The sequence below is a fragment of the Apium graveolens genome, unplaced genomic scaffold (genome assembly GCF_009905375.1).
Source record: "Apium graveolens cultivar Ventura unplaced genomic scaffold, ASM990537v1 ctg5090, whole genome shotgun sequence".
Taxonomy (NCBI): Eukaryota; Viridiplantae; Streptophyta; class Magnoliopsida; order Apiales; family Apiaceae; genus Apium; species Apium graveolens.
In genome coordinates, this window is record NW_027418810.1 from 30,942 (window position 1) to 56,950 (window position 26,009).

A 26,009-nucleotide genomic window follows, 5' to 3' on the forward strand; every position below is an offset into this window, starting at 1 on the left:
CCAAACAATTCTTTTGTATGAACCTTCAAATTTTTTTTTTGTTTTCAATACAATCGGTAACTATTTAAAAGACATGGCATTTAAAAAATTCTAGTATTTACATATTGTGTATCATTAAAAGTGTTAGTTCAAAATTTTAAATTACTAAATTTTGAATAAAAACTAGTAAATATAAAATTTAATCTAAAAAATGAAAAAATTCTTATTTTTTTAAATCAAAAGCTTTTAACATACAAGTCACTAATCCACACCGATTACAACTAAAAATCCATTATCTTATAAGGTTAATGGTCATAATAAATAATTAAATTTCAAAAAATTCAAATCCGATAAATGAGAGATTTTGATCTTTGAAAAATTGATGAGACATGTAAGAATTAGGTATACTAATATATATATATATATATTACTAATACATAAAAAATGAAATATTGAAAGTTTTGGTACGGTACCTACTTTTTGGTACACGATGAATTTACTGAATTGCCCTTATTTTATTGAAAAGTTTTATTAGACTTATTAATCGAATTAAATATAAAAAGAAATGAAATTATTTTCAACTATAACACATTACCTTTTTTATATGTTTCAAATAAAACAACTTCAATAAATATCACGAACAAGTTTATTCAATAAATTAGAATAATAATATTATAACCACTAATAACTAATAAATTACCTTCTTTAGCTACTTATTTATTTATTTATTTTATTTAATTATTGTTTTATAGACTTTGTTAAACTAGTTGACTAGCAATCCATAAATTCTTAACTGCTTTACAAGAATAACTTAGCATCATCATCCTTATTCCTTGACAATAACAACAATCTCATCTCATCAAAATTAAACAAAACAAAAGTTAAAACTATTTGCATGTAACCTTAGTAACTATGGAAAATATATTTTATAGGGGTTGAGAGTCAAAAATACTTGTTTTATATAATTTTTAATATTAATATAAAGATAAATATACTTAAAATAAACATTATCTTATAATTCAATTACATAAACAAAACTAAAAAAAAATTGATTTTGAAGTGGAATTATTTATCTATCTATATTATTATATTAAATACGAAACTTTGTGGTCCTTACTTCAATTACATAATTGCCCTTTCTTTAAAAAAATTAATATTTTACACAACTACCCTTAATTAATATCTAACCAATTACCTTTATAAGTAAAATAAGTTGCCTTTTCTACTTTTACCAACTAAAACAACTCTTTATCTACAAATATTTTAGAAAATTCTTTGTAATCTTTCTTTTTTTTTAACGCGTGAAATATATCGAGTCAAATTGGAACAAAACCCATACAATCTTGAGAGAACTAAATTTACAACCCAGAAATTTCTATATAATAAATGAAATATTAAAATTTTGGTTGGTACGATGTTTGCTTCAATTACATAATTGTCCTTGCTTAAAAATTTTCAATATTTTACTCAATTACCCTTACTTAGTTATATATAACTAATTATATTTATAACTAAAATATGCTGCCTTTTTTTCACCAACTAAAACAACTCATTTTCTACAAATCTATACCCCATTTAAGTAAACCACGTTGTTTTTTTATTTTCTCCAAATAAAACAATTTTTTTTCTAAAAATGTTATGGACAATTCTTTTTAACATATACTGATTATATATTTATCAAACTATACTATATTATAATAGACAGAATATTAAAAATTTGGTAGTCGGTTGATAATCGCTGAAATTACATAATTGCACAACTTAATTAATTTTTTATTTTAACATAATTATCTTACATAATATTAGAAAAGAATAGTGGGAAAAAAAAGTTTTGCCATGAATTAGATATGATTCATGTTCACGACTCTGAAACTAATGTTGATAAACCAAATCAACAACGATGTTTAAACTGAACATATTTTGCCTCGGAATAGTTCTCAACATTGATATAAATGGTTATGGATGAAAATTGAATCTATATTTTAGAGCGAATTTATTAAATTTTTTTTCTAAAACCTAATTATTATAAAATAGATATTATAATATAATAAAAGATATATTCTGATTTACTCATTGAGACATACTTATAGTTTTAACAAATATAATTACTAAAATATTAACATTAAAATAAATTTTATTTAAAACAACCGTGCATTGCACGCGTTTAGACTAAACATTAAAAGTTTGATAATCGGTTGGAACTTGCTGAAGTTATTTAATTGTCCTCATATAATTAATTTATTATTTTGACATAATTAACTTATATAATGTTATTATTAAAAACTATTAAACCCCTAAAATAAAGTTATATATAACCAGACACATTAGGCGAGTATGAGACGGTATTTGGGTAGATATAGACAATGTCCGGGCTAAAATAAAATAATAAATAATACTAATAGTGTCAAAATAATTATATTGTTGAATCGAGTTAAAAAAATAAACTAAAAAATAATTCGTTCGTCGATATAATGATATCGAGCCAAAAATTAACATATTACTTGATTTCTTAACAACTATAATTAATATAATCTTAAAAAAAATAACAAATATTTAAAACAACAATGTATCGTACCGGTTTTAGGTTAGTATGTAGATATATATATATATATATATATATATATATATATATATATATCTGTGTGTGTTACAAACTAATTATGTTTCTTACAATGAAATTATTTGTAATGTTATACATGCAATACATGAAATTTCAAGTAAACTAGTACCTCATGTTATTTTAAGAATTTTAATTGTTAGGTTAATTTATTTTACAATGTTTATGCTAGATATAATTGATAATATAAGGAGAAAAACTATCAGAAGTTTGTGTAATGTCAAGTTCGGAAATGTAATATTAGGACTATTAGGCCTATTTAAAACTGTAACACACAAGCAATATTTATAAATTAACATCGATTAAAAATAAAAAACCCGATGTCTTTATCTTCTTAGACATCGGTCTTTGATAAAAAACCGATGTCTCTATCTTATTAGACATTGGTTATTTTCTAAGTACCCGATGTCATTGTTGACAATAGACATCGGTTATTTTCTAAAAAACCGATGTTAATATGATAAATAGACATCGGGTGTTTATTTTTGAATCGATGTTATTACCCTATTTTCATGTGCTAATATTCCTTTATTAACATCGAATATTTTGTTTTGACTGATGTCTTTGTGATTTTAAGACATTGCTTTTATATGTGTAAACTGATGTGTATTTATGATTTTTAACATTGGTTCTAAAAACTGGAAACAACCCTCCTGTAATAAGTTTTATAATGTATATACATGAATCGAGTAAAGTAATCTTCTACGACAGATTGATACAAAAATCCCTCCTGAAATAAATTTTATAATGCATGTACATGAATATCTCTAACCGTAATTACATTTACTCAAGTAAATATTAACAAGTTTATATGAATTACATTTGGTCAGATGAATAATACAAGAGCTACTACATAGTTTCTACCAGACTACTACTACTATACTTTGTCAGATCATTGTATATGTCCTTGCATTTGTAGACAATACAATGCAGCAAAGATTGGTAATGGGATAGAAGCGAATACTGCCCCAAACTTTCCTGCAGGATCATTGTCAAAGCGCTTGACAAGTTATTAACAAACTGCACATAAAAAACAAAACCTATACATTTTGACATAAACAAAGAAGCTTACCCAGGATGGAGAAGAAGATCATAAAGCACGCAGATATCTATACAACTCTTCGACTGCCCACTCGAGTTAATGATAAAAGACCAGCATTCTCGCTGTAGACAAAACAAACATTGACTAATAAATATATGATGCCCATGTTCAATCTTTATAAACATGGTCATCCAGGAAAAAAGTTGTCAAATTGTGAGGCATCTTACATAGATACTGAAGATCCATTTCCAGTCCCAAATATCCCCGACAACAAATTCCAATTCCCTGATAAAATTATAAAGCTTCTCGCATAAAAACGAGACTGTTCTCAGAGTCTTGTGATACTTTCGTACCATTCATCTCAATTTTTGTCGAATCAGCTACCATAGTCATTGTTGATAATATTTTTCCAACTTGTGCTTCAGAAGTAATTTTCTTCCAACCCATTCTGATAATATTATTTCCCTGCTTTGTCAACTTGTATCCCTACAGAGTACAGAATGAGCAGCAAACACAATTCAATTTAAGCTACATGAAGTTCTAATTTAGTTCTGAATTCAAAGATGGATCATTATAATCCATAGCCTGATACTTAATCTTTGTTCTCTCCGAATATCATTAAAGCAGACGATGATGGCTGTAAAAGCTGCAAGTCTCACCTTATGATTCGAAATATCTGTAGGCATATCAATATTTAAAAAGAACTTTAGAGGATATGTTTTACTTCTGACTTCAACCAAAATTGCACTTATTATGGGTAAGCAAGCCTCGGCAGAAAGTTTAAAGTCATTAGCAGTGCTCTTACCCCCCATCCTGGCAGTTGAGAACACAAATTGAATCAAGAAAAATAAAAACTGATCCCAAAGCAGTTGCAACGTGCAATATATTGATGCATGTCTACATAGTGCATTTTGTAAGTTAATGTGTACCAGTCATAAGATATTGAGATAGAAGGTATCCCGTAGAAAAAGGCTTCTCGAGCACCTGCTACTGTTCCTGAGTACATGTTGTTATTCCAGTAACAGATTTGATTAGTTGTGCAGACTTAAGAGTTTATACTGCAGACTTAAGGTCACATACTATATAGAGTACTTTTACTAAACCAAAAAGTGTTTCCTCAGACAGAGAGTTACTGACATGCGGTAACCAGAGTTGCAACCCATGTTTATGCCACTAATAACCTGTGACCAAAACCAACAAGAGTAAGCAACGAAAAACAAGTGATATTTGAGTTGTTAGTAAGTGCTCAGCTTGAGTCGTTACAAATAGGTAACATCTTAGGTTATAGAAACATCAGCAACCAGAATGATATTTGAGCTTTAGCACGATTTACAACTAATGAGAATATCAGTTTACAAAGTTGATTTAGAATAGTTACCAGATCAGGCACTACGGGAAAAAGAGTTCCGGAGATTCCCAAAGATAGACAATCTGCTGGAGTTCCTGGAATAGCAAAAAAAACAAGTAAACAATAATAAGAAAACACTTCTTATAAATTATTATCAATTAAAATTCCAAGATTAAAGACTATAAACAATATATTTGGTCTTCATCTAGGCGTCACCATCAGTATGTTGTGTGAGTGCCAGAAGCACGCAAGTAATTTGTTGGCAAAGAAAAATGAAAGATAATATACATTTTATAACAATGTGAAATGAAAACAAACCAGAAACTGCATAGGCTGTTGCTCCCTAAATTTTTACTTGCTTAACATGGACATGATGCATCCAAGTAATGCTGTGACTAACAGCTGACCTTTCCCTGTAAAAGAATTATTAGATACAAGAAAAACAATCAAAATGTTTCTAATTAAACATTATCCCCCAGTCATGCACATTATTTAAGCACCATCCTCCTAAGAACTTAGTTTTTTCATTCTATTCCTTCCTCATTTCATACCCACCAAGTGAACACAACCTATGTGACTTACTTAATTCTATCACTGCTCCACTTACGGAAATGAATTAGAGTAACGAGATATATTAACACAAAAACATGATATTCATGCTAGCCTTCGCTATAACTTAACAATTAGCAATTCCACATTATGGAGTTGGATAATACCTGAGACCGTACTTTACAACTTAATTTGTATACCTTCCGTATTGCAATTGAAGCATAATTAAAACTAAAAACTTAACGTTTAAGTAAGTGTAAGCTTTTAAATCAAAAGAAAAACAAACCTACATTACATCTAAGCTTTTATGCTGGTTAAATTAATATACGATAAATATTATTAATTATATGATAGAATCCATGTACCAGAAGCATTGGAAAAAATGGATTGAAAGTCGACATACATTTCAGGGGCACAGACAAGGACATGATATTGATCTGTAGAGACCAGGCCTGAACCAGAGCTTGCAAGCCAGCACCATCAATACCATCATCGTTGGTTACCAAGATCCTAGGCCTAGCGTGATCATTTTCCATCTTAGTGTGAAAATTACAGCTAGTGATTTGTGCCAGAGGCTCTCAGATAAGGACCAACCGATCATGGCACATATGTCTCTTTATAGAGCAGTACCACAACTGGTCAGGAATTACACAGAATCATCAAAAACTGTTAAGCTACGCACTCCAATTCGGGGAGCCAACCGTAACCGACTCTCGAAAGCGTAAGCATAGAAGTCATCAAAACAGAAGCAGTGGTCGTTTGATAGGGTTGCATCGAACTCATTTCAACCGGACAACTACAAAACACACACAAATATCATCATTGTGTACATAATAAACATAATAACACAATTTAAAAGGCAAGAGTTTGTGTAATAATTACTACCTGAATAAAAGAGTGGAGAGAGATGGCTTTCTGGTGGGCCTACGAAAAGGAGGCGGAGAGGGGGCGGCTTTGGTTTTGGTAGCGGAAGCAATTCTCAACAGTGCCATTATCCCCTTTAAAATCTTTCCCTCCTTCGTCATTTGCATTTGCATTGAGTGACCTGTTGGATTTCTTGAGTTCCTTTTCTCTTAAAAGCCTCTCCACTCTAGTCCTCAAAAGCCTCTCGAGACAACCTAATTGAACAAATTAAACCTAATTGAACAAACAAACCTAACTGAACAAATTAAACCAAATTGAATAAACAAACATAATTGAACAAATAAACCTATTCAGAAATTAGGGTTTCTCGTAGATGGGGTTTGATTAATTGAAGGTGTTCTTCAATTTGGGGTTTAATTGAGACCCTATATACCTGCAATTAACTGAAATGTTGTGTGTGTGAGAGAGAGATGGAAGAGAGAGAGAGGGAGAGAAGCAGAGAGAGAGAAAGAGAACCAGAGAGAGAAGGGAGAGCTCAGAGAGAGAGAGAGCAGAGAGAGTGAGAGTGAGATAGAGAGAGACAGGAAAAAAATTAGGGGAAAACTGGTTTTTTTTTGTTAAGGGGGGAATATTTGGGGAATAAAGGGGGGAAAGTTTCCGCTTGTTTTTTTTAATTTTTTTAAGTTAACCATCGATAACGGTTGTAAAATACAATCGATGTCTATAAAACAAACACATTGGTTATATAAAAAACTGATGTCTAACTAACATTTCTCATTTTTAAAAAATAAGTATACACAACGGTTATATTCTCGACCAATGTCTAATATAAGCAGTAACATCGGTTTTAAAATAACCGATGTCTAAAAGAACTTTAACATCGGTTGTCTGAGCAACCGATGTCTAAGGACCGATGTCTATTGACAGAATTCTAGTAGTGTAATTATATTAGTACCTGATGATCAGCAGTTGATGTCATCTCGATTTGTCACTTAATTAGTAGATATTCGAGAAGGAAAAAGAAAGCAGAAATTCAAGGCGGTGAGGGACTTTATCTCAGAAATAATCATACATGGATAGGTTTCCCCATTGTAATAGAATATGATTCATTATTTGATTGTGTAGTTGTGCTCTATATAAAGCACATATTAGATTCATGCTATAAGCATTGTGAACATTGGTATATCATTCGCATAACCTAGCAGCTCTCAAGGATACTTGTTCATCCTTTTGAGAGAGTATGTTTGTAATCAGTTTTTATTTGTTAATAAAAAATTATTGATTTTGTTGAAGCTTTGTCGAATTATTTGCATAAACTGTATTCACCCCTCTCTATAGTTGATTACGGACTTAAAAATTTGTATCAGAGCTTGTTGTTGACATACAAACAGTTTAAGGTCTGAAAATCAATCTATAATGGTAGACAAAGAAGAACCACAAAATCCACAACATCACCCCAGCATATCGCGGATTAGCAATAATATGAGTAGGTATGAAGTCATCAAGGTGACAATTCTGAAGATACATGAATATCCAATATGGAAAGTCAGGATGGCTATGTGCTTGGACCCCACATATCCTGAATATCTAAGTAAGATTTATGATGGTACTCATAAACCAATGAAGGTAGCTGTTTCTGTTACAGGACAACCAAAAAAGATGGTTGACAAAGAAAGGAAGAACTACACTCTGGAAGATCTTCCATCTATTATGAAGGATACTAAAGTCAGACACATCTTGCACATCAGCCCTGATAGTGTGTTATGTCCAATAGGGTTATTGGATGTAAGATAATAAAAGAGATATGAGCTACTGTAGAAGTTAAGTATCAAGGCACAACTATTATCAAGAAGAATAGGAGGACAGTACTTCAAGAATATGAGCAGTTTAAATCCAGAGATAATGAGTCTTTAAGTGAGATCTATGACAGATTTAAGAAGTTGTTGAATGACTTATCTCTTGTCAACAATGAGTATGATTTAGAGGACTCAAACTTGAAGTTTCTACTTGCTCTCCCTGAAAAGTGGGACTTTAAGGTCACATCAATAAGGGATAGTTATCAACTTGATGACACACCTCTAAATGAGATCTATGGAATATTGAAAACTCATGAACTAGAGATGGAGCAAAAGAGTAAGAGAAAAGTACCCAAGTCTAGACCAATTGCACTCAAAGTTGAAGGGAAGCCAAAGGAGAAAGATAGGAGAAAAGGCTACTCCAAAGGAAAAGCTATGATTGCAAAGTCAGATACCAAATCATCAAACTCTGATGATGACTCAAATATTGATATTCAATCAGATACTGACAGTGATCACGACAACAATGAAGACATGGTGCAAATGGCTGCTCTACTAGTTAAAAGCTTCAAGAAGATGGTCTACAAGAACATCAAGAAAGGGAGAAGATTTTCCAGAAAAGGTTCCAGTTCCTCAAACTCTAATAAGAGGAACAACTGAATAAATATTGATTGAAAGGAATCGAAATCTGGAAAACTTGACATGTCAAAGGAAAGACGCTAAAACTATTATAACATTGGATACTTTGCAGTTGACAGCAGAAAACCTAAAACTGAGAAAAAACAATCCTTGATCTTAAAGAAGAAAAACTGGGATGATTCACCAGAATCAGATGATGAGGTCAATTATGTTCTCATGGCAAATGCTGATACCGAGGCTGACAATGCTGAATTAAAGGTACCTCAGACTACCCTTGCTTTTAATACTGATGATATCTATGAATTAAGATTGTTTCTTAAATCTCTCCATGTTAGATATAGGGATCAAACCTTGGAGAATAATAGAATTAAGAGTGAAAACTCTGAGTTAAAGAAAAGGAATTACCACCTAGAAATTGAGTTACTTTCTATGCTAGAAATTCAAAAAGAAAGAGATTATGATGTTTATGTTAAATAAAAATTGTTAGAAAAGCATGCTTATCTAGAAAAGGAGTTAGCTAAAGAAATAGAGGTTATTAAACTTTGGACTAACTCAGGAAATTCTAGAGAATGGATGTTGGGGATTAGGATATGGATATGCTTATAGGTCTAATTCTAATAAGAAAATTGGAAAAGAAACTGAAAAAAATAAACCAGCAAGTACTGATACTAAGGTCAAACTGAACAAGGTTCAATTGAAGACAATTATGTTTAATCCAAGTGTTGATGCTGTTAAATCGGTTAATGAGGTAGGTTCAACCAATATACCTAGATCAAACTTAATTACTGATAAGAGTGAAAAGGTTCACATAAAATCATTAAATGTTGGTTTAGTGACTCAGAAAGAGCTCAAGCAAAAGTTAAACGATTTACACATGAAAGACAAGGAGAAAAGGCCTAGGAAAAATATAAATGGCAAGGTAGGTGTTAATAAAAATGGTAATTATATAACTCCTCCCAATGCACCCAAAAAGGCTTGTTTAAACTATGGTAGTACTAATCATCTTGCTAATTCTTGTAGGAAGAATAAAGAGATAAATATTTTTACTCCTAAATCGGAGTTTAGGAATAGAACAGTTAGATATAAACCACAGTCTCCTTGTTTTCATTGTGGCAGTTTTTGGCACTCTATTTATATATGTAAAGAGTATCACGGTTTGTATTATGATTATTATAAACCGAAACCCTCTTTAAATGAAGCAAAATCTGTTTTTGTATGTGTAAATACAGATAGTAAGGATGTTAACATAAAATCTGATAAAAAGTCTTCTGCTACATATGTTAACAAACTTAAAAAGGCTAAAGGATCCAAGCAAGTCTGGGTCTTTAAAAACACTAACTGATTTCAATTATTGATTGCAGGGTAACAGGAGGAATACTCTATTATTGGATAGTGGATGCTCAGGACACAAGAATAGTTATAAATTCATGCTATCAGAATTTGAGGAGAAAGCTGGCCCAAGTATTTCTTATAAAGATTGCAACTTGTGAAAAATCTTGGGATATGGTAAAATCAAAGTAGGAAATGTCATCACTGAAAATGTAGCTCTAGTTGCAGGACTCAAGCATAATCTGATCAGTGTGAGTCAAATCTATGACAGAGGTTACCATTGAACTTCTATGAGGAGCATTGTGAAATTGTCAAAAAGACTGATGAAAAGATTTCAATGACTGGTGTAAGACATGGTAGTTTATATGAAGCCAGCGTCTCCACAAAATCTGATGAATCAAAAGCTTTTCTACTTAGTATATCATCTATGGAAGACAGCTGGAACTGACATAAAAGACTTTCTCACCTTAACTTCAACAATATCAATAAACTTGTGAGGAAAGATCTTGTTAGAGGATTGCCCAATGCAGTGTTTACCCTTGATGGCTTGTGTGACTCGTGCCAGAAAGACAAGCAAAGGAAAACATCTTTCAAGAGTAAAAATGATACCTCCATTCTTGAACCATATCATCTACTTCATATTAATCTCTTTGGTCCATTAAATGTTATGTCAATTGCCAAGAAGAGGTATGCACTTGTAATTGTTGATGAATATATAAGATACACATGGGTGTATTTTTTGCACAACAAGGATGAATCTCCATCCATTCTTCTTGATCATGTAATAGAGCTGGAAAAAGAATCAACACACAAAGTGAAGATCATCAGAAGTGATAATGAAACTGAATTCATGAATAGTTCTATGGAAGAGTTCTGCAAACCCAAGGGGATAAAATAAGAGTTTTATGCTCCTGGAACTCCATAACAAAATGGAGTTTTTGAAAAAAAGAATAGAACTCTCATAGAAGATTCAAGAACCATGCTAGAGGAAGCAAGATTTCCTACCTACTTCTTGTCTGAGGTTGTGCAAACTGCTTGCTTTACACAAAATGCAACATCGATCAAAAGGCATGGAAAAACACCATTTGAGATGGTGAAGGGAAAGAAGCCAAATTTGAAATACTTTAACATTTTTGGTTGTAAGTGATTTGTTCTCAAAACTCATTCAGAACAGCAGACCAAGTTTGATCTAAAAGCTGATGAAGGCATTTTTGTGGGATATCCTTTATCTACAAAAGCCTTCAGAGTTCATAATCTGAGAACAAGAAAAGTCATGGAATCAATACATGTATCTTTTGATGAAAAGAAGATAACAGGTCTAGAAGATGCAGATGACCATGAAAAATTGAGATTCGAAAATAAAGTACCATATGCTGAACTCTTAAATCTTGATCCTGATATAGTAAGTGATGATATCACTCAAAGATCTGATAATCAAAATGACAGTGGAAATTCTTTTATTACTGAAGCATATATTGAGGGGGAGCAACATGATTCAAATCCGGAGACTTCTTCAAGTGATTCAACTCAAGGAACATTAGTAGATAGATCATCAGACTCTCATTCCTCAAATTCTAATGAGTCAAATACGGATAACAATGGGAACATTAATTCAGGGGGAGCATCGTGACATGATAGTGGTACTCGTCAAAGAAATAACATAGAGTTCATGGATCAAGGGGGATGTTCTTCTTCAAGGAGTCAACTTCCATCTGCAAGAAAATGGTCCAAGTCACAAACACCTGACTTAATCATTGGAAATCCTCATAGTGGTGTAAGAACAAGAAAATCCACTCAAAATGAATGTCTTTACCATTCTTTTATATCTCAAACTGAACCCAAGAAGGTGGAAGAAGCTCTTCAATATGCTGACTGGATTACAGCAATGCAAGAGGAACTTAATGAATTTGAAAGGAACAAAGTCTGGACTCTTGTGCAAAGACCAAAGAACAGATCTGTAGTTGGTACAAAATGGTTTCTTGGTTTAGCAAGAAATAAAAGTCAATTTCTACATCAACTGCAGAAGCTGAATATATTGCTACAGGAAGCGGTTGTGCTCAGATTCTATGGATGAAGAATCAGATACTGGATTATGGGTTAGATTATTCTCTTATTCCTATATATTATGATAATCAAACTGTTATTGCAATGACAGGAAATCCAGTAAAGCATTCAATGACTAAACACATTAGCATCAGGTACCATTTCATAAGGGAACATGTGGAATCATGATTAGTGGAATTGGTCTTTGTTCCAATAGATCAGCAATTAGCAGATATATTCTTCAAGCCTCTCTGTGAAGCTACTTTCACAAGATTGGTGAATGAATTGGGAATGATATCAGGACAATTCTCAAACTATGATAATTAAGAAATAACTACTGATAGTTACAGTATGGTATCTTATCATTATGTGTCAATACTTGTTAGTTATTGATAATTGTGTTTAAGTTCTGATGCCATGCAAGAATGCAATTAACTTCATTCTGTATCTGCATATTAAACTCAGATTATGTGTATAAGCTCTGATATTGGTCAAACCTATTCTAACTAATAGATGCTGATAGTAGTTGTTAAATTATGAAATTGGTAAAACTAGTGTTGACTGATAAATCCTAATAGTCATGATTAAGTACTAATAATGGTCAAACTTTGATTGATTATTATTTTCTGTTGACAATTTTTGAATATATTGAAATATTGTTTTAAGTCAGTATTGTAATGTTAGCTAAAAGTGGGTAATTTTTCATGGTTACAGATGTTTACACATTGACGTGAGGATATGAAACACAATCAGTTAATACAAAACTTTATTCTCAGGAACTGTGCATGCAGTAACACATGTTTATATGATTACTTTTATAATCAATAATATATTTCCACATGTCCCATTAAACTAAGTTGTGTCTAAATTAGTGGAGTGTTGTGTTATATTAAATCAATATTTTGATTTTAGATAATACTTTACTTATCTCTACTGTCTTTTCTCTGCTACTTTACCGTTTCTCAAGCCGTAAACTCTGAAACCCTAAATTTTGTTCAATTTTTTTTTAAAAATTAACCATGACTTCACCTGATGCTTATAAATCATCTGATTATGGTGGTGCAAAGTTAGTGACTAACAACTATTCTTCCATCCTGAATAATAACAATGTGAATGTTGATTCTCACATCTTTCTGGACTTTCTTAAACCCATTGAGATTGGGTTTGCTCTCACAGCTATACCCATAATCTCTAGTGACCAGGTGCTTGCTATTTGGAAGACTGGAGTCTATGATGATAGAGGAGCTAATGGGTCTCCAAACCTTGTAGTCACTACAAGGAAAACAGGCTGACACAACAGTTTTTAACCGTTGTCTGATACCCCTCAATACTATTGAGTATTAAGGCGCCGTCTGATACGCATAACAGACAACAATACCCAATTGTTGTTTGTTTTTGTTTAAGACAACAACAGAGATACAAGAAAGTGTTGTTAGAATGCTGGTATACACAAGTGTTCTGTTGTAACAGAGTGTCGTAAGACAGGGCCACATACATGTGTTTCTTATATGCACACTACATACTGGATATGCTTAACACAACGGTTCACCTGAGTCAGACATTGTTCTTCTTTCCTACAGGAAACAGAGTCGTAAACAATACTATTGTGTGAAATGAATCCAATCAACGGTGTAGTTATTACAAAGTATTGTGAGACCACCTCCAGACAAGGGTGCACATGAGACAAAGTGTTGTGCTTCCTCCTTATAGTTGAAAGGGGCTAAAATACAAACTATTGTGTGAAGTAACTCAACACAAGTGTTTCTATATAATACTACGTTGGCTATACCCAGTTGTGAGTATTACCACAACGGTTTTCCAAAACAAACATTTATGTGAAAGCTATATTACAACGAATTCATTGGGCAATTCTATTGTGTCTAGTTTATTATTACAATTGTTTTTGGAAATAAAACATTTGTATATAATACATTAGACAATAGTTCTCTTGCTAAAACATGTGGGGTGAAGGACTTGTCCACAACCTTTTTTTCCTTTAAAAATCATTGTCTGATTCTTATGTTACGATACTTTAGTTGTCAATTAAGCATTGTTTAAACTTCAAAACCACAATGGGTGATTACAAACAATATTAACAAGACTATTGTCTGATACAACTTATAACAAGTATAAAATAATAACAAAGCATAACTAACATTAATATATTAACCAAGCATTTAGAACATAATTCATACAAAAGATTCACCAAACACACAATTCATCCGACAACAATCCCAATTCATCCAAAATATTACCACCCCCTATTTCACAGAATATTCATCATGAATTGGATCCCATAACAGAACAGTTCTACTTCAAAATCTAGTTACTTAAACAACCCCAAAATAGTTCTTACTTTAACAACCCCCAGAATAGTTCTACTTCAAAATCTAAAAACCCATAAAGCCCAAGCACCTAAGTGTGATGCTTCAGGAAGAACTTTGCCCATGCATCCTTAATGTCATTTATATCATCTTCGGTGAAACTGTTGTTGCCCCTCTGAAGCCACTAAAAAAATTTCAATTTCAGTGAAAGTTAGATTTTACTAGAAAATTGATAACAAAAAAATAAGTGCGCCATAAAGAAAATAAGATCTATTTTACCTTTGAGCAGAAATTAAATTCCTTGCTTTCATTCTGGACCGGAACTCCCTGAAGAATACAAATTTAGACATTTACATGTAACATGGTACACTGAATTAAAACTGTTAACATCGATGCTTTAAAAAAACATACCGCCAAATTCTCCCAGACTATTTTTCTCTTTAACATCTTTCTCGCACTATCCTTGTACAATTTAATGGCACTTAAACAATATATTAAAAAAAATATATTAGCAGCTACTTGTCCACTTTTATCCATTCTAAACTTGGTAAATAAATAAATTGATTGCTAAATAAGATAAGTATTATGCGTTACTCACTTGTCAACCACCTTCATCTATTTTGAATTGTAATTCGCCGCTTCAAAGGGTCCAAGTGATAGACTACTTGTGCATCTGGATTGACAACACTCAAAACCCAATGATTCCTAGTAAAATGATGAACAAAACATAAACATATATTACAACAATGCAGACTTGTGAAATTACAAGTTAGTAGAACATATTTTCTTTTAGTTAATTAATAGGCTATTTTTTTAGTACATTGGGCAAAAAGTAAATTAAAAAAATACTCATGCATGATTATATGGCAAAAAGAAAGTGCTACCCTTTCTTAGCAGTTTTGAATCTATAAGCAAGAGCACGCGACCTTTCTGCGGTAAAACTACAAGATTTAGCGCTTATTGTGCTAGGGTCAACAAAAGCTACCATATGTGTCATCTTGTTCCTTTTCAAGTTTTCATACAATAAACTGCATTAAAAATGTAGCAGTAGTTAACACATACTTTTATCGTATTCAATATGATAAACAATTATAAATTTAAACTTTGACACTTGCTGAATGTAGATGCAAATGGTAGAGGCTGATATTTCACCTCTAGTGGACAAAGCGTAGACATCTGATAGAAAGAGACAGTAGTTTTTGGTTGAACCAAAATCTTCTTGGTACAATTTAAAAGAGGTTTTTTGACCATTACTTATGGCTTCATTTTCCCAAATCCACATACGTTTTAAAGCATGAAGATAATTTAGACCCATTTCAACCACATACTCTTCGACATAATCCTTGACATGTTTCCATTTCTTTACAGCACTTTTCTTCCCTCCCTAAAAAGGAAAAATGAAAACCAAATTAAAGGTGAACGAACACGTAGAAAATTAGATAATATTCTCTTATAAATTTAACAGTTATACAAAGTTTAACCTTTTTAGGTTCTACCATCGGTGCGACAGATGTGTTCGCTTCTAGTACAAGGTCTCTTGACCAAGCTATGTACGTTCCAACCGCTTCATTTACAGTTTTGATTTCATCCCTGACTGGTATGGGAATTGCAGCAGATCCACTGACTACACGAGTGATTGATACTCGTGCATTTTCTTTTGCGAGTGGCAATCCGTGCAAAATTTTCTCCCCACCTAAAACATCATTTCCTATTATTACATAAGCAACAACATTGTCTGGGGTCCCAACGGCTAACATCCACTCCAAAGAACCGATTTCAGTCTCAACACCCTTTTTTACTATAGTATCCACCTCAGGTCCAACTTGGTGAGCATCAACTCCAAATTATTCAACATCAACTCCAATTTCTTCCACATCAGCTCCAGCTTCTTCCACATCTTTCACTTCCTTATTATTTTCTTTTGCATTGTTATCTTCAATAAGTTCCAACTTCTTCTTCACACATTCAATCCCATCTAAGGCCTTCAGAATGCCATCTCCACCCTTAGAACAACTCCCTTGCTGTGAATCAATATTTGGACTGCCCTCAGACCCTACATTCTTTACCATAAAACTTGCTTTCAACTTTTCTATTTCAGATGTCCAAAATGCATCTCTTTATTTCAAAATAATGTTCGTCTCCTCTGCCAAATAGTTTTGAACACTCTCTTGTATTCTCTCATCCATGGTCCTTTTCTTCCTTTATCTTGGAAGATTAAAGTAGGTTGATTGTTTTACATGAACCCCTTATCCACGTACTCGTCCTCTATGCTCCGCGTTACCGAGCACTTTTGCCAAAACATCATCAACACCAGAAAATATCACTTCTCCTTCACAGACTGCATTTTTCATCTTCGCCTACAAATGATCAAAACATAAAAAAGTTAAATAATGTACAACTAGTTAGATAGTATCTTGCAGCCTATGTTTCATTCAAAAAGAAGGGAAAGACTTACAATCTCTGAATATTTCCTTCCTCATCTTGACGCGCTCGGACCCAAGTGTCTGACCTATTTATCTCTGTGGTGGGGTCAAATTCAGTCTGCATGTACAAGAATGTTTCAAAGCAACAATATTACTAACAATGCCTTGGCAATAACAAGGAAATAAAAGAAGTAAAGGTTTCGTGATCGCTAACCATTTCTTGTACTAGATTGGCATAACCTTTGCGAGACATACGGTGATTATATTTATTCAACTCCCTTCTTTTGATTGCTTGTCATGAATTTCCTATACAAAAGCCTTCAAGTGTTAGCAAAAAAGATGCTTTACTCAATAATTGCTAAAAATTCACAAAATTAATAACATAAATAGTGCAAAAAATATAGTTACCATAAATTGATCTGTTGTGCATTGTGCAATGAACATGTCCCAATGAGCCTTCTCAATAAAATTGTAATCTTATGGAGGCTACTTCAGCGCCTCAGGTTCATGAATATAAGGCAATACATACTTTCTAGTTAGATTGCTTTTGAACTCCCGCCACCTATGGCATGCAGAATTTAACACCAAGTTTTGCGCTGAAGGGGGTACTTTGAACGCCATCTGCATGAGTAACAATTTATAAAATTTTATGAGTAACCAACCATATAGTACTGTAATTGTATATAATTAAGTAGTGAGATGAAATGTTGTACCTTCATACAATCCCATATCTTATTTTTTGTTTCTTTTGGAACTAACTTCCACGAGGAATACATAATTGGGAACTTAGTTCTTGCAAGAACCCCAATATAAGATTGCATCTCCGTAGCTACATCACCATACGGCTCACCTTTCCCATTGAATAATACCTCGTTTTTTATTCCCAAAATCTTTCGTCTGACAATTCTACGCATTGTCACATGCCCACGTCTCAACAACTGAAGTCCTTCTCTCTTCTTTGGTGGTGGCTTCTCTTTCACTCACTTCCTTTTCTTTGTCAATTGCTTTTGCAAGTTGCTTGAAATAGCTTGCTTTTTAACGGATACAGGGGAAGAATTGCTTGTGCTAGGATGTGTCTCCATCGACTGATTCTTTTTCAGCGCCGTGATAAATAAATTAGGTGCTCGTGCATTAGGAGCAGATTTTGTCCTCTTGATTTTGTTCACAGGGGCCATAATCTGTAGTAATAGAGTATATATTAAAATCATACAAGAATAGTAATGTCCTCCATACTAGAAAATTATAAATACCCAAATAGTACTAAAAATATTGAGACATATATTCAAAATAAAAATAAATATAGAAATATTAAATTAAAAACATGAAACCCACAAATAGAGCATGCATATAAAACCCATAAATAGAGCATGCATATAAAATCTATAAATAGAAAATTGAGGCATACATGCATACTAAAAATCAGAAAACACAACAGATTTAAAACTCAACGACCCATAAAAAGATTCAAATCCACAAACCCACTAACCAAACCCATCAAAATAACGGAACCCACAAATAAAGCATGCATAGAAACCTACAAATGAAATCTACAAATAGAGCATACACATGAAACCCAAAAATTGAGCATGCATATAAAACCCGCAAATAGAAAATTGAGGCATACATGCATACTAAAAATCAGAAAACACACAAAAAGATTCAAAACTCAACAACCTATAAAAAGATTAAAATCCCCAAACCCACTAACCAAACCCATCAAAATAACGAAACCCATGCATATTATAAACACATTCATCAAAAAATTAAAAGAACACAAAACACAAAACGAGACTAAAATGAGAAAGATGAGGGGGAGAGAGAGGGGTTACCTAATTGGAAACGAGAGAGAATGGGAAACGAGAGAGGGAGAGAGAGAGCGAGAGAGAGAGATTAGAAAAGGGGGAGTAATTGGGTAATTGGGGGAGGGTCGACCAAATTGAGGGTTTTGGGGGGAGAATGGGTAAATTTTTGAAATAATTTGGGTTTAGGGGGGAATAACGGGGAGGGAAGTAGAATTGGGGAAAAAATAGTTAAATTATTAAACAAAAATATATTAAATATAAAATATAAGTAAAAAACTAATATTTTGAAGAAAAAATTAAAAGAAATATAATTTCTAGTTAAATTATAATATACGGTTGAAACAAGATTAATAAGTTGACTCGGTTAAAATGACATTATTTGGTAAAATTGGTTTTTAAAAAATTAAATTTAATATTCTTACAAGAAACGTTAAAATTATTGAAGGTGAAAAAATGACGTAAATGAGTCTAAATATTATCCTTTTTCGATATTACTAATCGTATTGATTACCAAATATTATTTATCAAATCGAATTACATATAATTAAGAGAATCAGTTGTTGGTATATATATAATTGATACAATGTGCTTTGAACTTATATGACATTGATGAATAACGTGTTCTTTAAATACATCTCGTAAATAGATACACAATTTTTTTCACAATACTTATATTGTGTATTAATATTGCTTATACAGTATGTCACGATTTCACATCACAGTTCGTTAACCATGTCCTGTATTCACAATATCATAAAACTTGTCTAACTTATTTGCTAAAATATATAATTGGAGTAGAATATATCTACATTATACTTTTTCATTAAATAGGTATCATCCATAATTTATCTGTTGGAGTAATCAATTCATAGTATAATTGGTACAATGTGCTTTGAACTTATATGACATTGATGAATAACGTGTTCATATACTAATCAAGATTTAAATACATCTCATAAAGAGATCATCAAGTTTTTCACAATACTTACATGGTGTATTAAAATTGCTTATACGTGAGGGTATGTCACGATTTCACATCACAGTTCGCTAACCATGTCCTATATTCATAATATCATAAAACATGTCTAACTTATTCACTAAAACATATAATTAGAGTAGAATATATCTACATTATACTTTTTCATTAAATAGGTATCATCCGTAATTTATCTGTTGGAGTAATCAGTTGATAGTATAATTGGTACAATGTACTTTGAACTTATTTGACATTGATGAATAACGTGTTCATATACTAATCAAGATTTAAATATATCTCGTAAATAAATACTCAAGTTTTTCACAATACTTACATGATGTATTAAAATTGCTTATACGTGAGGGTATGTCATGATTTCACATCACAGTTCACTAACCATGTCCTATATTCATAATATCATAAAACATGTCTAACTTATTCGCTAAAACATATAATTAGAATAGAATATATCTATATTATACTTTTTCGTTAAATAGGTGTCATCCGTAATTTATTTGTTGGAGTAAATTGTGGTCAATGTCCAAAAATTGATAATTTCACTACTACCATAGTATGATAACAAGTCAGACAACGGACAACGTTTTATGCTTATATAACCGTTGTACTAAGGGTTGTCATACAACAATTTCAAAATGTTAAGAATTTAAAATTTAATTATATATCCCAATCATTGTGTCATAAGTTGTCAGACAACAGTTTCTCAAATAGACAACGTCTTATGATTATTGAACCGTTGTACTACGTTTAGTCACACAACATATTGACGACTTCATTTTCAAAAACTGTTGTAGATATAATATGAATACAATGGTTTATTATTATTGTTAAAACGTTGTGTAGTTAAAATTAATATTTAACGAAATAAAACTATGTGATTATTTAATTTGACGAACCATTATTTCAGAATTAACGAGTTTTAACAAATATTTATAAATAAATATTTAGCGAACTGAAAAATAAAAAAAAATCTAATATCACGATATTATTGAAATTTTAAAAAATTTATTTTGAAATAACGTAGGTTTACTATTGTATATATGTATTTAAGAAATTATATTAGAAAATTGGTGAGTTTTAGTTAAGCAATATTACTTAATTATTTAACTCTAAAAAACTAATCAACGTGTTTTAACAAGCCAATATTATTTAATTATCGAACTGTAAAAACTAATTAATGAGTCAATGCTACTTCTTCATTTAATAATTAAATAGAAAATTAAATGCTTAGTCGTGAATCTTTGTTTGAACTTCATCTCCATTTCTTCATTTCTTCCTCTACCTCCGTCATCTCTGTCTCTACAAGGAAGAGCTAATTTTATCTCTGCAAGGAAGAGTTTATTTCATTTGTACAAGGTATTCTCACTATTTTCATGAAATTAGGGTTCATAAATTCCCCCAATTTTTGAAACTTTGAAATTAGGTATATATCGCCTACATATGAGCTCATTATCTTAGTTCACATTAACAAGGAACTACTATATCCTCATTATCTATGAAATATTCTGTAAAATTGAACTTTAATTTTACATTACTAATATTATGATTATTTCATTCTTAAATTATACTTCTACTTGCTTATATGCTAGGAGTTTTTTGGTACAAGAAAGGTTTGATTAGATTTTAATTAACAGTATAGTGGAAGGCTCGGAGAGTTTTGCATACATCTCATCTCATCTCATCTTAGGAAGATCCTACAAATTTTAATTAGATAATGCATATCGGTAGCATCTTGTGTTTTCGATTATATCTTTCGATCAAGACACATGTTGATCAACCGTCATTCACAGGGCATGTGCTAATACAATGTGTTTGTACAAATCAACAACAGGGGATCCAACTAATATTATGACCAAAATATATTTCCAACTTTAATATCCAAATGTTGGCCTGGTGTTCTGTTTCAATGTCCTCATATCCAACTTATGTTTATTTGGTGGAACATAATTTTGATATCTGTTAAAATTTGAAATTTTAGGTTGTGTTGCCTATTTTGGAGCATGGATAGATCATAGATGATGGCTGATAGAAGAACAAAAGAATATAAACTAGGTGTGGAAGAATTATTGAGGTTTGCGTTAGAGCATGGGCGTGATGTAAACACAATTAGTTGTCCATGTGTACAATATGCACACAGTAAATCATGTAAAGCTCGAAAAGTGAAAGAACATCTTTTCCAATATGGTATCGACGAGACCTACACGTGTTGGATTTCACATGGAGAGAATGATAGAGAACAAAGTCCAATTACCGTTAAACAAACCGATAGTTCACAATCTGTGGAACAGATCCCCATAGAAATAGATGGCGACGATGATGCGTCCCTGGATTCCTCAAATTTGTTGAACCATCTGCAATCTGAAAATGAACCGCTATATCCTGGATGTCGAGGATTTACTAAGATGAAGGCTTTAGTGAAATTGTACAACTTAAAAGCAAAATTTGAAATGTCTGATTCGTGTTTCTCTGAACTGCTACTTGTAGTTGGGACAATGCTTTCAGAAGGTAACTGCCTTCCTTCTTCTTATGGTGAGGCTAAGAAAATCTTGTCTTCTTTAGGAATGGAGTATGAAAAAATACATGTTTGTCCGAATGACTGTCTTTTATACCGTGGTGAGATAAATGAAGATGAGACTAGCTGCCACATTTGTCAAGCCTTTAGATGGAGGAAGAACAAAAATGGAGATGAAATTGAAGGCATTCCATCCAAGGTTCTTTGGTATTTTCCTCTATTACCGCGATTGAGAAATTTGTTCAATTCACCTAAAATGGCAAAGGACCTGACTTGGCACCACACGGAGAGAGTCAAGGATAATAAAATTTGTCATCCGGCAGATTCAAAAACATGGAAGGAAGATGATGAAAAGTGGCCTGAATTTGCTTCCGATTCTAGAAACCTGCGAATAGGTTTATCATTTGATGGGTTTACTCCTTTCCGTGAAAAAGGAACCGATCACTCATCTTGGCCTGTTTTGCTATCAATTTACAATCTTCCACCATGGCTATGTATGAAAAGGAAGTATATAATGTTATGTTTATTGGTATCCGGACCAACACAGCCCGAAAATGATATTGATGTGTTTCTTCAACTATTGATAGAAGATCTGCAGAAATTATGGCATGGAAAGCAAGTGTATGATGCATATAAGCGAGAGTCCTTTGTATTGAGAGGAATATTATTGTGGACAATCAGCGACTATCCTGCCTTAGGTAGCTTGTCGGGAAATATTGTGAAAGGCTATAACGGTTGTGTAGTATGTGTTGATCAAACAAAAGCTACTAGGCTACCTAATTACCAAAAGATAGTAGTTATGAGGCATCGAAGGTGGTTGACACGTGACCACCCATATCGAAAACAGAAAGTGGCTTTTGATAACACTATTGAGAAGGGTTCTGCACCTATACCTTTAACAGGGGAGGAAGTGTTTCAAAGAGTACAATATCTACAAGGCCATATCTATGGTAAGACACGACAAAAACCTGGACAAAAAAAAGGAGATTCTCGACCAGTTTGGAAGAAACTTTCCATATTTTTTCAACTCGAGTACTGGAAGTTCTTGCCGGTGAGGCATATCCTCGATGTCATGCATATTGAGAAAAATATATGTGAAGCTTTGTTAGGTACCTTGCTAAATATACCAAAAAAGACAAAAGACAAGGAATCTGTTCGTCTTGACATGGCTGCAATGGGAATAAGATTGAATATGAGGCCCGAAACGGCAGGGGAGAAGGAGAAATTACCACTGGCATCTTGGAATTTGACACATTCTGAAAAAAACTATTTGCTCATCATTTTTGGGAATGAAGTTGCCTGATGGATTTTGTTCCAATATTAGGAGCTTGGTATCGATGGAAACTCTCCGACATACCAGAATGAAATCCCATGATTGCTATATGATTTTGCATCACCTACTCCCAATTGCAATTCGATCGTCACTGCATAAAAAGGTCAGGGACACCGTTATTAGATTTTGTCTGTTCTTTAAGGCTATTTGTAGCAAAGTTATTGAATCCGATAAATTGGAAAAAATGCAGTCTCAACTAATTATAACAATATGCCAACTTGAAAAATATTTCCCCCTTCCTTGTTTGACATAATGATTCACCTTTCGATTCATCTTGTGCGAGAGGTTGAGCTATACGGGCCAATTTTCCTTAGGTGGATGTATCCATTCGAAAGGTACATGAAAACATTTAAAGGATATGTAAGGAACAGGGCTCGCGCGGAGGGGTGTATTGCTGAGGCATATATTGTTGAGGAGGCAGTTCAGTGTTTGGTTAACTTTGAGGAATCGACTGTCGGAGTTCTAGAAAATGGCAGACGTACAAAGGATGCAATATGCAGACCACTATCTGGTGCAACAATGATCACCCCGAGCACCAAAGATTTGCACCTTGCGCATTTGTGTGTTCTACAAAATAGTATGGATGTTGTGCCATATTTTGAGTAAGTATTTTTATTATCCTTCATGCGCAGTTTAGTTATAACCATACCTATGTCATAATTCTTTACATCTGCCATTTTAATTGAAGTGAACACTTGTCATTTTTGATGGACCAATTTCTGGAACATGGAAATGACAAAATCTGGCTAAAGAATAAGCAAAATGAAACTTTCCCAAAATGGTTTAAAGAAAAGGTATTACGTTTGCTTAATTGTTAATATTCAGTCATTTACCTCCATTGTTATTATTGGAAACCTTGAAAATTATGTGTAATTTAATTTTTCACAGATTACATCAAATTTACTAGATGGAAAGGAGGTACCGTAACATATAAGGTGAGTCGCAGAGGGGCCTAATAACGATGTGCCTACATTCAGTGGCTACAAGGTGCATGGGGTTACATTTAGCACCAAGTCTCGTGATGATGCGCGTCAAGTTCAGTGTAGTGGAGTGTGTATAGATGCTGATACAATGGCTGTGCAGGGTACGGACAAAAATATTCATCCTACATCACATACATACTACGGTGTTATAAATTTTATATGGGAGTTGGACTATAACAGCTTTAGGATCCCTCTTTTTCTCTGGAAGTGGGTGGATATGAACAGAGGAATCAAGGTCGATGAATTAGGATATACATTTTCCTGAAAGAAAACACGATGATGATAGCGAAGATGAAAATGAGGGATCCGTGGAAGTAGAGCTTCAGTCTGAGTTTTTTATGCCCAACTTACCAGATGATGATTTTGATGATGATGCTAGTTACATCAGGGATGTAGATGAACAAATTCAACTAGATTGATTTTTTTTTATATTTCATTATTGCTATGTATAACTTTAAAATTTTGGTTTGGTGATGTTTGTTGTTCATGGTGGTTGTTATGTTTGCTCCAAATGGATAATATGTTTGTTTTCATGTCCATTAGTTGTTTGGAAATGAAAGGGATGCACTCTTTTGGCAATTTTTTTTAAAAAAATACAGTGGTATAGACAAGTGTTTTATATACAAAATCTTGTCTGAATATTTCATAGACAACAAGGCAGAAACGGTTGTGTGATTAAAGACAGCACTTCCGGGACTGTTGTGTGACACAATGCAAACACAACCAATTGTTTGAAACGGAATACAACAATGGAAATATAAAACCATTGTCTTATATTTTACAATTGTTTAATATTTCCGTTGTATGAACCATATTAAAACAATAGGTTTTACAAACTGTTGTGCATTGTTTAGCAACAGTTTTCTGAACTATTGTGTGAAATGTCTACCAACAACAATTTTTTAAAACTATTGTCTCATGTTTTACAACAGTTACTTTTTCGGTTGTATGAAACATATGAAGACAATAGTTCTTAAAAACTGTTGTGCAAACTCTTTTTTTTGGTGATTTTTTTCAAAACGGTTCATAAAACCATTGTGTGAATCTGGTTTACACAATGGTTATTGGAGGGTAAAATAAAACTATTGTCTGTTATTTCGGGACAACGGTTTTTTTTCATCTGTTGTCTGACAAGTGTTGTCTGATGCCGTTTTTCTTGTAGTGATTTAAATTTGATAATAAGACAAGGATTGTAACTCCTTAAACTGTAAGGGATGCATTACAGTTGCCTACTCATACCTCCTACATAAGATTGATTGGAGATACTGAAATGAAGAGATTCTTTACTGAGATTGGCTATGACAAAGATTTGAAGAACCTTGGTCAAATAAAAAGGAATGGGCTTAGGAAGGAATGGAGTTTCTTCTTTGACTGCATCACAAAGGATTTCAACAACAAATCTTCGAATTTTCAACAACGAATAGGGTACTTT

The 26,009-nt window shown here is 32.6% G+C and overlaps 1 protein-coding gene and 1 pseudogene across 1 annotated transcript; one reads left to right on the forward strand and one right to left on the reverse strand.

The window, feature by feature from the left end:
- Window positions 1-3,932: 3,932 nt before the first annotated feature.
- LOC141702435 (uncharacterized) lies at window positions 3,933-6,071 on the reverse strand (annotated as a pseudogene).
- A 15,696-nt stretch (window positions 6,072-21,767) lies between these two features.
- On the forward strand, window positions 21,768-23,564 carry LOC141702436 (uncharacterized). Its single transcript, XM_074506116.1, has one exon. The coding sequence runs from the start codon at window positions 21,768-21,770 to the stop codon at window positions 23,562-23,564; it is 1,797 nt and encodes a 598-aa protein (XP_074362217.1).
- The last annotated feature ends 2,445 nt before the right edge of the window (window positions 23,565-26,009 follow it).

Bases quoted from the DNA above. Each gene is read 5' to 3' on its own strand.
- LOC141702436 (XM_074506116.1), top strand. From the start codon at position 21,768: ATGGCTGATAGAAGAACAAAAGAATATAAACTAGGTGTGGAAGAATTA.